At 35.5% G+C, this 14,726-nt stretch overlaps 1 protein-coding gene across 4 annotated transcripts in view; it reads right to left on the bottom strand.

Annotated features, from left to right (window-relative positions):
* Positions 1-14,726, bottom strand: part of LOC149779519 (fatty-acid amide hydrolase 1-like) — a 173,301-nt gene that overhangs the window by 104,402 nt on the left and 54,173 nt on the right. For all 4 annotated transcript variants that reach the window (XM_089940235.1, XM_089940234.1, XM_089940233.1 and 1 more), the window contains one exon: positions 1,148-1,249. In XM_089940235.1, coding sequence (XP_089796361.1) covers positions 1,148-1,249 — 102 coding nt within the window. The remainder of the gene's footprint in view (positions 1-1,147; positions 1,250-14,726) is intronic.

The following is a 14,726-nucleotide window of genomic DNA, read 5'->3' as shown; positions in this document are numbered from 1 at the left end:
TTAACATCAATCTAACTGGCAAGGTACTATGGACAAAAATGGTCATTTCCTATATTAGGATTATCCCAGGAAATATCCCAGGAAATTTAACAGGCAGTGTAGCAACTTGAAAATACCAACAGACATTTTGTGAAACATGAGATCTTGGCAAAGTCTTATCATCAGATACTTTTAAACACCTGTAATAGAGTAATAACCAGTTGAAATGTTCTTAAATATCAAATTTACATTTTCCATGTCTTAATGCTAATCAAAATATATTTTGACAATATACTTAAAGATAGATACCATAATTACTGTATGTTTTTGACACTGTTTTCAGACACCATAAGTTTGGGGGAAAGATAATATTTAAATGCCTTGTAACTTTCAGATGTTGCTCAACAATAATTTTGTTCTAGAACATACATTCTCGTAAGCAATCTAAGAAGATCTAACACAATTATTATCAGTACTAACAATGTTATGTTGATAGCTATCTGGTATATAAACTAAAATATTTAACTTTTGATAGTGGTAGGTATCCAATTTATACTTTATCGTGCAATTTGTCCAAGACAAAGCCATACTACAACATCTTAATCATATAGGCTTATATCTGAAGCTGAGTAAAAAAATTCACATATGAAAAAATTACATCCAGAGAGGTATAACAAGCTCAGCCAATCATATGCAAGACCACCTGATTAATATGTGTGAATCTTGTTCATTATTGCAATCATCCAAGATCCTGATATATGTATATATTAAATGTTTGATCAAAATCAGATCAGAAATGTGAATTCCAGAATGGTAAAATGATTAGTCAATTTAATAGAGGATCACTGTGCATAGACCTTGGTCATTACTGGACTCAGCAAGGATACTGACAATTATATAAATGAAGTTATGAAACACAAAAATCAATTACACACTGCATGTACAGCCATGGTAAAGAAGTAAGTCCAATAATTAACAGATCTGTTTTTCAAACCATTGTTTACAGATACCGTCAAAACTCACAAGAATCGCACTCTCCAGTTTGTCATGGACTATAGCGTTTGTGTCCCTTATGAATGATTGCAGACTCACTGCATCTTGTGTAATATTATCACTGAATAAGGCACTTACTGTTGGAAGCATGATTTAGCTGTAATTTTGACGTTACCTTGAGGAAATAATTTTCTTTCAAGCTGACAGGAAGCCCATGAAGTGGCCTTTGATGCTGTTCTTGTCTGTTCCTCATTTTGTCACACTCCATAGCAAAATCCTAAAAGGGGAAACGATTCAACCCTATTAATATATTGAGATGAAAAGGCATTAAACTTGGTAGGAAATATTGTATTTTTCTGATGGCAAGCCCAACCCAGGCTTGTAAAAAAAAAGTTTGGCAAATATTTATCAGTTAATCTCTGATACAATGATAAGCTCAACCACAACTTTTCATCAAACTAACGAGGCACAATCTCCCCTCCCCGGGCATATCATTCCTCTATAGATCTACTGAGTAACAGGTTTATATATTGATAATTGGCCTTTATAAAAGCAACTGATATCCTAGGTCGTTGGTACACTGTCTCTTTCTTCTGACTTCTGGTTATTAATCCCTTATAAAATGTAATACTCGTAAAAATCTCATACGGATGCATTTATTCATCATAGGTAAATAGCCATTTTGAATGTGTCCCATCAGATTTATAAGACCATGGCTTTGTATACTGAAAGACACCAGTGTATACACTCAACAAGTTGGATCCAACTACAAACTTCACCGATCCAAATCTGCCACTGCATTTGCATTGGCAGATATGGATCGATGTTGTTCACCAGGTCTGATCCAAAAACAAACAATGTCTGCAGATGAAAAATGTGATGGCCGACCTGGGTCTATGCAGTTATGATTGTATACAGCATATTGGCAGATATATGAATATACATGTTAAATTAAAAGTGTTTACAAAACCCAATAAATTGGCACAAGTGTGACATCTCCTACTGATAATCACCAATCTTATGTTACTACTATTCTTCAAGCATATGTAATGGCTGTCAGAATAAAAAAGGAATTGCTTGCTTGTCCTTTTTAAGGGAATTTTAAACCCTGTACACACAATATCAAGTTTAATAAGAAGAAGCACAAGAAGTTGTAAAGTGAATCATGTTGTACTAGTAAATATACTAGTAACAATACTACATGGTTAATTCCCAAACATATGCATTAATAATATCCTATTTCCCACCACTGATTTTGTGATCTCTAAAACCTGATGTAGCAACAATACTACATAGCTCTCTGCCAGACCCATGTAGTAACAATACCCTATTTCTAGGCATTGATTTGTTTTCTTCAAAATCTGATGTAGTAACAATACTACATAGCCTTCCCCCAAACCCATGTAGTAACAATACCCTATTTCTAGGCACTGATTTGTTTTCTTCAAAATCTGATGTAGTAACAATACTACATAGCCTTCCCCCCAACACATGTAGTAACAATACCCTATTTCTAGGCATTGATTTGTTTTCTTCAAATTCTGATGGAGTAACAATACTACATAGCCTTCCCCCAAACACATGTAGTAACAATACCCTATTTCTAGGCACTGATTTGTTTTCTTCAAAATCTGATGTAGTAACAATACTACATAGCCTTCCCCCAAACCCATGTAGTAACAATACCCTATTTCTAGGGCACTGGTTTTGTGATTTCCAATCCAGAGGTAGTAACAATACTACATAGCTCTCCCTCAAACCCATTTAGTAACAATATCCTATTTCTAGGGCACTGGTTTTGTGATTTCCAAGCCAGATGTAGTAACAATACTACATAGCTACCCCCCAAACACATGTAGTAACAATACCCTATTTCCAGGGCACTGATTTTGTGATTTCCAAACCTGATGTAGTAACAATACTACATAGCCTTCCACCAAACCCATGTAGTAACAATACCCTATTTCTAGGGCACTGGTTTTGTGATTTCCAAACCTGATGTAGTAACAATACTACATTGCTCTCTGATGACATAATATTACTTGCAAATGTAGCATTTCTACATTGTTATACTTGAAATCCTTTTGTAAAAATGTTGTTCCTAGGAGACTGCATTGTTCTGAAGCTGTCATCAACAAGCCTGGTTTAATAGTATGGCCAGTAATAATACAGTCTAGTTTAGATTGTTGAAGGTGCTATTTATAGAACTTAAAAGATATTCAGTATATTGAAGTACGTGTACACAACATTTTAATCATCATGAAATATAGATATTTTCAACAGTAATGCAATGCACAATTTCTTTCTCATGTAATAGAATTAAAATGTCACTAGCATCTCATGCTGTTATTTCTGGTAGTTCTTCCATATAAGGCAGATATTTGGGTAATTCTTTCCTTAGGAGGCTGTTAGTTTCATATAAATTCTGTTCTGCTCTTCCATCGATCTCTTTTCAACATATAGCCTATGCATAGAGTCATTGTCTCCACTAATACAGAATTTTGTCCTCATCAGTTTTCTGAAAAGATAAAATAGTTTATTTGAAAACATTGCAGACACGAGCATGGAAATTTTGTTAATGCTATTTTGATCCACCATGCACACAGCATACAATATGACCTTTAAAACAATATATGGTTATAGGGTGCTCTCAACAGCTTCCAGGAGCTTACCCAAGGGCATCACTGGAGAATGGGAAGACCCAAGTGTGTAGTTATGAAGCCTATTATGTATGCCATCTTTCAGATCTCCACCTGCATTTCTTAAGAACCTACATTAAGTATGTATGTATCAGCATATATATAGATGGATGGACAGGCTGGATCGTAAATGTGTGTGTGTGATTTGGATTTTAAAAGTAGCTTTAACCATTTTTCAGTCATATCGCTACAATGCCCACAGTGTGGCAGTTTATATAGATGTTGGGGCATGATGTCCCACCCAGTCACATTATCCTGACACCAGATCAAGCAGTCTTAACACTAACCTCTTAATGTCTTGGCAGGATCATATAATATCTGCCTTTACAAAAAGCAGAATAATACATTTATTATGAAAACTGAATATAAACTTCTAAAATATTTTGTAATATTTAGTAGTGAGAATATTTTCAAGATGGCCTTGATCGATTTAATATTAAATTATTTGATTTACCCAGTTTACATTCAGTATCTGTTAGACCAGAAGTTGAAAGATTGTGTCAAGTTCCTGAATACTTTGTAGTAATGATAAACATTAAACTGCATGCAATTGCAAAACAACACTTGATATTAAGGCCAATAGATTTCAGATTTCGCATGGACAGTACTGTCCATATTCTCATGTCAGAGTTAGAGTCATGGCAGTGATGATTTATCACATAATCTGCATATGAACTATGGCAATTATACAACAAGTCAAGTTAATTAAATCATGGTCTAAGAAAATTTCCTAACCTGTTTTAACTTCAGGTGATGGAAACTTTGATTCCACATGTCCAAAAATGTTGACCGACTAACTGCATGGATCATTTGTTTTTTCATGCAGATTCTGCTCGTATATTGTTAATTTTTTAGATTTGTAAGGCAGCATCATATCACCATTAACTGTCATTCTGTCAGCATGGTGGTATGCATAATCCTGAAGCCAAGATATTGCATGTTCTCTTCCTTGTCCTTTACCACTCTCTTTTCTGTATCCAGCTGAAATTGTGCCACCCTTAGATTTCTTTACGTATTTGTAATAGAAATGTTTGTCAATCATATACAAACATCTGAAGCAAATCCACAAACACGCTTTCCATCAACCGCTCTGGTGGTCTAGTGGTTAGAGCATCTGCCTCATATACGGGAGGTCATGGGTTCGATTCCCGGTCAAGTCATACCAAAGACTTACAAATATGGTACAGTACTAACATCTGCCTTGCTTGGCGATCAGCATAAAGATGTTAGTGTTGCGACTGGTCGGCCTGCATGCCAGGTCACTGTGACTGGGTGGGGACATCATGCAACATGTCTGCGGCATGATGCCCCAGTGCTAAACATCACTATAAACTGTCACTCTCCAGACATCTTAGCGATATGACTGAAAAAGTGTTAAAGCTATGTTAAAAATCCAAATCACACATACACACACGTTTTCCACCATCAGTAAAATAAGAAACATTCCTTTTTTGTCCTTCCCATCAGCTATTTTGTCAAAAAAAGCACTCAACTCTGCTTTCAAAACAATTGTTCAGTATCAATATCTTGCTTGTTTGATATCAGTTTCTGTTATCATTTTTAGACAGTAATTCACACATTGTTTTGCCTTCTGTAAGCATGTTGTTACATTTTGCATAGCTTTTCCCAGCAGCTTGGAGTTACTGTAAGTTCTTAATTGTTTGCTCTTATTTGATTTGCATGTATCATCAAAGGTGTAATTATATATGCTTAAATCATAGACTTATATGCTTAAATCGTAGGCTTTAGAGTTAAATTGTGTTATAAAATGTATAAGTTTAAATTTGTTTTTTGTTCTTTTATTTTACTTCATGTTTTGGTACAAGAACATAAACATCAGTAAAACACACTTTATACCTATAATGATTCAACAATGAACATTTTATCTTCAAAATACAAGAAAATTAGAATTGTTTCGGCTTTTTTAAATGACACTAAAACCCTAAGCATCACCACATGCCCCATCTTCCAGCTGCAAATAATGTCATAACTAATTAACAAACATATTTCTTGCTAAAATGCAATTCTGGATAAATTGCATACATTTGTTGTTGGGTTTAATGCCATTTTTCAGCACATGAAAGGCTATACATGGTGGCCAGTATTAATGGTGGAGGAAGAACCCGGAAAAACCCCGGTAAGAACCACCGACCCACAAGAAGCTACTGGCAAGCTTTCACACATACCCACATTAGCCAAATCCAAGACTTGAACCCACACAGACAGGGGTGGGATGGCAGTGATCCGTAATGGAGAGCGCTTACGACCACTTGGCAACTTGCATACATTTGATGTCACATGAAAACTAAGGATAACTAAGATCATGAACATCTTTATATGATGAAGTGAACATTTAAGTGGCTAAGTGCATTCATTTGTGTCACTCTCCCCATTTTGAGGCTTAAATTGCATGCTAGAACTGGAAGCTACATCAACAGACTAACATTTATTTCTGTATTGCTGTGATGTGCTTATATTAATGGCACAATAAGAACTGTACAAATTCTACACATACCTACATCTACAAAATGTATTGTTCCACACCACCTGGTTAAACAATAAATTATACTAAATTTTAATCAGAAGTAGGATATTGAAGAATCATATAAAATAATGTAACTGCTAACTGCTACATCTGAAGAAAAAAATGGTAGATATTACAATTAATTACAAGCAGAATAGATAAAATCCTCAGATACATTGCATTTATTTTAAGGTTTATAAATATTGTATGGTATAACATTTAAGATGCTACATACCTTGATACCTTCAGTAAATGATGGGTTTTCCACCTGGATATCCATGAAGCAACTTATTGAATATGCTGGTTTTGTAGAAGTTATTGATGATCCAAATCCATCAACATCATCTTGGTCATGTTGTCATCTTGAAAAGTGTTGTGTTCCTCTGCAACTGATGTATCTGAAGCATCATGACTTTTTAACAGATCTTCTTGCAAAGAACTTCCCAATTTGTCAATAAGTGCTGTACCAAGAACTTCAATACTTTTGGATATAGCATTATCCTGCCACACATAATTTTCCATTAATGAGGCTCCTAAAGCATTAATACTTTCAGTTTTATAATTGTTTTCCATGGAATTGCCTACTTCATCAAAGTCCAAGTCTGTTTCACTGACCATTTCAGTGTTATACGGCAATACATTCAAGGATTTACTTCAGGCAGCTTATAATACTAACCCATTTAATAAGCCATATGTTTACATTTACTGCTAGATATTAGCAGTTAAAATACAAAGCATTGGGCATTGCATGAATCACATATAGCATAGCTAATGTGATTAATTGTATTTTATCCAGTCCTTACCCTTCTAAATTGTTTTACAACTAGACAGCCAAGTGGGATCCCATTCATTACCCAACAGGTGCTGACATTTAGTCTGATACTCCCATCATCAGTTCTCAGACACTAGTTAATTGTACAAATATAGTCCAACATAACCCACATGTGTCTTGCTATGTCAGGCAAAAGAACTGCTCTGCCATTCTCTGTAACTGTTATCTCAACAGCTGTAAACTTTGATCTTTTCACACAAGGGATTTGTCTCTCCATTTGAAGTAATTCTAAAATAACTTTACCAAACCTGAGTTTTCTCCATAATACAAGTGGGAGGGGGATATACTTTCCTTTATTCTTGAAACACTCAATTTCCTTGCATGTTTTCTGATTAGAAGTATATTTAAGATGGAATAAATTTTACAACAGATGTAGACAGAAATGGGGTTGCATTTCTGTCCTACAGAATAATGATTACATCATATGGACAAGAACTTTGAGTATGTATGTATGTATGCATGCATGCATGGCACATCTGCCAGTAGCTTCTCGTGGGTCGATTAATTAATTAATTAAATAATTAATACTGGCCGCCATGTATAGCCTATCATGTGCTGAAAAATGGCGTTAAACCCTAAAACAACAAAAACAGCAACAATGGCACATCTGCACTATCATAGCCACCACACAGAGCCATGTTAATTAGGTAGTAATATTTGTTAAGTTTAATTTGCTGATAATTGTAACTGATGAGATAATCCACTCTCAGATTTGAGCAAATTCATGTGGGTGCTCTTAGGACTGATTGAATGTATATTTAAATTGTATTTGAAACAACTTCCAAACTCAATATCAAGCCCTAATAGTCAGGGTTGGTTCATCATGCTAAAACTATTATACATATAGGTAGACCATCTCCAATCATAAACTTCAAAGCCTAGAGACAAGAAACCTTTGGAGGACATGTGCAATATTATTAATAAATCAACTCATCCAAATATCCAGGATTGCATAATCCCTAAACTTTCATCAAAATACTCAAGATAACTAGCAGATTTACTTTGTGTTTTTGTTTTGGAAAACAGTAACTTTTCCAAGTCTGGACATATATTTGTTCATTCAGAAAGTGCTCTTGTTCTTACATCTTAACAAATCTCTCTCTCTCTCTCTCTCTCTCTCTCTCTGTCATTAAGAATATATTTCAACTCTAGTGGTTTTTCACACACTTCTGCTGGAACTAAGGCCAACAAAGCAACAATTTTATTAAAAAATATATGATTTTAAAATAAATTTTAATCTTTTTCAAATAATCTTGCTAAAATATTTTTCTTATAAAATATATGTTGAAAAGGTAAATGTGTGAAAAAAACATCGAACAAATATTCTCATGAAGGCAGTCACAGTCTCTAGGCTGAAATTTTGTTTTGAAATCAATTTCTTTACTTCTTTTCAACTGCTGAATGTGGTAACCATCTCTGATATTCTTCAACAATAACACCATTTTCAATTTAACTGCTATGGTGGACATATTGGAATCCATATTGGCATCATTATTATTTAGGACCAACAAGACATCATAAGAAGTCTTTTGGTGGAAGAACAATCTGGTGTATGCTCTTCGTGTGAATCTTTAAATAATCCCAGCCCTTTTTTCTAAACATATGGATAACAAGTTGGTTCACTATATGAATTTGTGGAAAGCATTATCATATTAATGTCTACCATTTTTTTCTTTAAATCAGAAAATAGTTTATTCTCATCATACTAAAAATATTTACAACTCTCTCTCTCTCTCTCTCTCTCTACATTATTTGATTGGCCAGATATTTAATATAAAGACCTCACTGGTTGTTAACACCTGCTGTGCATCCAACTGTGTTTTGCTAACATCATCAGCACGCTAAACAATTATGAGCTCACAGTTAGCAAATTCCTCAGTAAGGAGAGTGCATGGATCAGATGTTTACAGTGATAGCGTGTTTGAGCCCAAAAATCTTCTTTATACCCATAAAAAAACAAAGTTTTGTATGGAGACTTCATTTATAATGCTATGGAAAGTAGAAGCAGGTTTGGATTACTGAACTATAATTTATACTCTGGAAAGCCAATATGCAGCTAGCAAAACTGCACCAGAAAAAGAAACCAAATATCTCTAAGAAACTACCCCTCCCCACCTGTGAAAAGCCATTTACAATGGGCTAGTAATAAGGACACAAGCACCTAACCCCCCCCCAAAACATGCAGTGGCCCAAATTCGCTATTTAAAACCCAACAAACCCAAACACATGTACTAAAGTTATATTAGCACCCCATGACTCCGTTCCAGCATTTGCTGGTAAAGAGTTGGAGGTGTCACACTGTTGTTCGTTTCTAAAGGTCATGGTTTGTAATTTATGTATTCCCCGTTCTCCCAATTTTGAATTTCATGTATGCATTTTTTTCCTTCATGTCGGGTTGTTCTTTGTTTCATTTTGTCATATTTTTTGAGTTGTCCCTGCATGCTGGTTGTGAGATCTACTCCATTACCACCCGGCACGTAGGTCAGTTTCCATTATCAGGTCAATACTTGCAAACACTAGTGCTTGTGAGCATTTTCTTGCCTTGAACCTTACATGCATAAAGGTACCCGAGTGGCCGAGTGGTCTAAAGCGCTCTCTGTTACATATCACTGCCATCACACCTCTGTTAGCATGGGTTCAAGTCTCAGATTCGGCCAATGTGGGTATGTGAGAAAGCTTGCCAGTAGCTTCTTGTGGGCTGGTGGTTCTTTCCGGGTTTTGTCTCGGGTTCTTCCTCCACCATTAATACTGGCCGCCATGTAAAGCCTATCGTGTGCTGAAAAATGACATAAAACACTACAACAACAACAACATGCATGAAACTTAAGATCGAACTCCTTTTTCCTTTGCAGAAGTCCAGGGTTAAAGTTTCCGCTCCCATCCCCATTTTGTTATCATTATTATTTTGAAGTGAACTGCATAGTCATTAAAGCCTGGTGTGGTGCTGTTTGTGTGTGTTGTGATGTTATGTTATGTGTTATGTGATTTGGATTTTTAACGTAGCTTTAACAATTGTTCAGTCATATCGCTACGATGTCTGCAATGTGGCAGTTTATAGTGATGTCTAGCACTGGGGCATCATGCCAAAGACATGTAGCATGATGTCCCACCCAGTCACATTATCCTGACACCGGGCCAACCAGTCCTAACACTAACCTCTTAATGCTGAGCGCCAAGCGAGGCAGCTGTTAGTACCATTTTTGTAAGTCCTTGGTATGACTCAGCCGGGGATCGAACCCATGACCTCCCGCATCCGAGCCGGACGCTCTAACCACTAGGCCACCGGAGCGGTATGTTGTGATGTAACTGTATGCTTAAAAAAAGATCATTAGAAACTAATTTAGACACATAGTGCCTCTAACACAATGTGCAGGAGAAAGTGGGCCGAAATCCCGCCAGCTGATGACAGATGGAAGACAGCAGGCGGTGAAGCCAAAATCAAATTACCAAACAAGACTGATAAGTGCGCCCACATAAACACGCAACCTAATGATGAACAATAAACACAGAAGGATCTAACAATAGGACATATACGAGTGAGTCATGCAAAATACCACAGGGGAGAATTAACAGAAAATAACCAAGAAATAGAGCACTAATTACAAACTAATTCTTAAACATAGGGCGAAATAAGAACAAATGAAACTTTTGAAACCAGAATTTTCTTTACCTTGCCTACAATAAAAACATTGATACCCACGACAACAAAAACAACATAGTATATCTCCCTGGAAAAGCCATCTCAGGATGTGCTGGCTGAGAGGACATCAGACCACCTTCAAGCAAAAAATTGCATAAGAAAAATCATCTTATCTATGGAAAGCCTTCTAAGATGGCTAGTAAAATTACACCAGAAACTTTTCTGATTAGCATATTTTCCATCACGTCAGCGTGTCGGAAAATTTCAAATGTATATAATTTTAATCATTCTTAGTTCAACAATTTTTTGCCATCACACTAAAGTGGATTTGGAATGGGCATACTGATATACGGATATAAGGACAGAAATTTCCTGAAGGACACAAGCAAAATAAAAAGGCACAAGGAAGACTTTTAAGGGCTCGAACTATGTGATTAAGGAAGATATAATGAAGGCAACACGGTAAAAGTAAAACATGAATCTTTGTAAACTGTCATTTTTGTAATGGAAGAATAATGGGAACATGAATAATGATAAAATCTCAGATTCTAGATGAGAGAAAACCTGTCAAAACTAAAGGACCACATTCCCAAGTAAAATCTTACAGCATAGTGCAATCTGACCAAGTATGTAAGTAAACTTATAAATTAGTATCATATAACTTTTTAAAATTTAATATATGGAAGTGTTCCTTTCCTACAATAGTTGTCTTACGTTTGATACTAAATTAAATTGTTTGTAAAATAGCTTTTTTACCTATTTAACCACTAGTTGTTAGAGCATCTGCCTCGAATGAGGGAGGTCGCAGGTTTGAACCCTGGACAAGTCATACCAAACACTTCTAAAAATGGTACTGACAGCTGCCTTGTTAGGCACTCAGCATTAACAGGTTAGTGTTAGGACTGGTTGGCCTTAAGTGTCCGGATAATGTGACTGGGCGAGACATCATGCTTCATGTCTACTGTATGATGCCCTAGTGATATACATCCCTATTAAATGCCACACTGCAGACATCACAGTGATATTACTGATTTTTAAAAAAAAGCTATGTTAAAAATCCAAATCACACACACTCACACATTTAGCCTTCTTTCTATCTTGACAAGGAAGATACCTATTGTTAACCATGCAAAACTGTAATGGATGTCCCCAAATTACTTATTTTTTGCAATCATTATTTAGTATAATTGGAGTTCTAGCTTGTGTACTTACAAGCAGAGTTAGAAAACTAGTCTGCTTTTGTTTCTACAAATCGTCTAAAGGCTTACTGTCAGACTGGAGAGCAATTAAAATCCACTTCTTTGATGCTGATCATGTATTACGAAAACTGGTCATGGGTGCAAGGGACAGTTTTTATGATAAAATTTAATGTTGCATAAACCTGCCAAATAAATTTTTTAAATTAAAAAATACATCAGTGAGGTCAAAGAGGGCCATAATTTTGGATAGGCATAATAAAGCAAAACATAAGAATATCACTCACTTGGCCTGATAAGTCAATGGAAATTCACAGAATAAAATGTTTTTGCACCTTATCCCCAAATTTTTACATGCATTTTTCATGTTCGAAGGCCTGCCATTTTTGAGAGCAATGTTTTGTGATGCTCACAGTGCAAACACCAGCCCTTTCCCTAGTTAATAATTCTGAAGAACATTGCCTACTTAATAGCTTGATGCAAGTCAAAATATTTTGTCATCCAAGCAATTTTTGAGATATTCTACTTGCCTTGAACCAACATGTCTACTGCTATAACTGGCTAGCTCTGCTTCCTAGATGACTATGGGTGTTTCATTGGCTACTTACTGTGCAGTGATTATATGAGGTGTACATGCCTCACATCAGTTTAAAAAAAAAAACCACCAATCTAAAAGACCTAATTAACAAATATATCCATATCTTTAATTATTAAACAAATATATTTTTTTTTTAAAAGTCACACCACAGCCTTAAGTTAAGAAATTTGCCATGTCCGCTGCATCTTTAATACCTTGAGGGTGGGATTGGGGGGGGGTCGCTGAAGGGTAACCATTGGTAAGCCAAAAGCAAGCTTTTTCACTAATACTAAATGAACAGCAACAAAGCAGACTACACAGGTTGCATCATTTGGATTGCTGAGATATTTTAGATAAAAAGAAATTAAAAAAAGCAAAGTTAAAAAATAAGTGACAAACAAGTCATAAATACTCTTATTAAATTACTGGGCATTGGTTTTACCATTTTAAAAACATTTATATAGTTCACTTAACAACATGGACAATTTGTGTTTTAGGTATCACCTGTGACTTGTTTACTTCTTGTCTTTCCTCTTTTCTCAGTATCGTATTGACAGTATGAAACTTTGTTTTATATGTAACCAAAGAATAACAAATAAAATGTTCACTATTGCAGTTTTGGAGAAGACTGTCTATGCAAATACAGAAATAAAGTACTCAGCAATGTCAAATATCATTAATTTTAAGAGAGGGACAATGGATGAGTTATTGAGAATTGCCTCTATGGGTTTGGTAAGCCCAGTCAAAAAAGGATGTTTTAAAAACCTGAAAAAGAATGCAATACTTAATATGTCTAATGCAAGATTTGCATATTATAAAATGATGGGAGACATATTAGATCATGTTTGGTTTATGAATGTATCTTCAATTCCTTTGCATCCAACTCAAGGGGAATACATTTGTTTTTACTAAACAATAACTTTCAGTTTTCCATACACAGAGTAAAAGCAGATGTAAATGGCAACAAGATAGTTTTAGATATTTCAGCTAACAATCACAGGTATACACTTATAAACAAAGAATATATAGTTTCACAGTATGCAGATGACACCACTCTCACCCTGGATGACTTTTCAAAGTCTCTTAAGTCAACTCTGTATGTTATCTACTAATATTGTAAATTTTCTGGACTCTGTATAAATAGTGGAAAAAAAATTAGATGTGTATTTATATAAAGTACAATAAGGTACTGTGAAGAATATCATTTAGATTGGAATACATCTTATTTTAGGTATGTAGGTACATGTATTACATTCTCTATAGAGTTAGACAATATGGTCAAGCTTAATTATGAAAGCAAATTCAGAGAAGTTAAATATTTACTTTTACAGTTGTCGGTATGGCCTTGTTTACTTGATGCTTTTGTTGTTGTTGTTGTTGTTGTTGTTTTTGTAGGGTTTAAAGAAATTTTTCAACACATGGTAGGCTATAGATGGTGGCCAGGATTAATGGTGGAGGAAGAACCGGGAAAAACCCTGGAAAGAACCACCGACCCACGAGAAGCTATTGGCAAGCTTTCTCACATACCCACATTAGCTGAATCCGAGACTCAAACCCATGCAAACAGAGATGAGATGGCAGTGATCCATAAGGGAGAGCACTTTATCCCATTCAGCCACTCAGGGCCCCTAATGCTTTTGTTGAAAGGAAAAGAAACATGGGGCCCCGAGTGGCCGAGTGGTCTAAAGCGCTAACCATTCCGGATCACTGCCATCTCACCTCTGTCTGCGTGGGTTCGAGTCCAAGGCTCGGCTAGCGTGGGTATGTGGGAAAGCCTGCCAGTAGCTTCTCATAGGTCGGTGGTTCTTCCCTGGGTTTTCCAGGGTTCTTCCTCCACCAGTTATACTGGCCGCCATGTATAGCCTATCTTGTGCTGAAAAATGGTGTTAAACCCTAGAACAAGAACAAGAACAAGAAAAGAAACATTTAGCAGTTGTATATACACATCAGTAAAGTAGAGTAATTTCAAAGGTAATAATGCAGTAAATTGTTAAAGTGCTCTTTGTCTCATATGAGATTAGTAATAAGAGAAAATAATTATTTAAAATAGTAACAGAATGCAAATATTGTCAACTTTATAAAGCTTGTAATAACAAGCAAATGTTTAGTCTAGTGATAACATGCAAATGTACATGACCATATAAGTATATGTGTGCATATTGTCTAAGTGTTTGTGTTGATATATGTTTGTATGTTAAATATGTGTACATGTAGAAAATGCTTATAATAAACATATGCTCTTTTTGTCACTCTCACTCTATTCTTTTTGTTTTGCACCCTCTTTCC

The sequence above is a fragment of the Sinohyriopsis cumingii genome, chromosome 17 (assembly GCF_028554795.1).
Source record: "Sinohyriopsis cumingii isolate HCF-2022 chromosome 17, ASM2855479v2, whole genome shotgun sequence".
Classification (NCBI taxonomy): domain Eukaryota; kingdom Metazoa; phylum Mollusca; class Bivalvia; order Unionida; family Unionidae; genus Sinohyriopsis; species Sinohyriopsis cumingii.
Note: the sequence above shows the minus strand (reverse complement) of the source record. Positions and strands in the feature narration are given on the sequence as shown.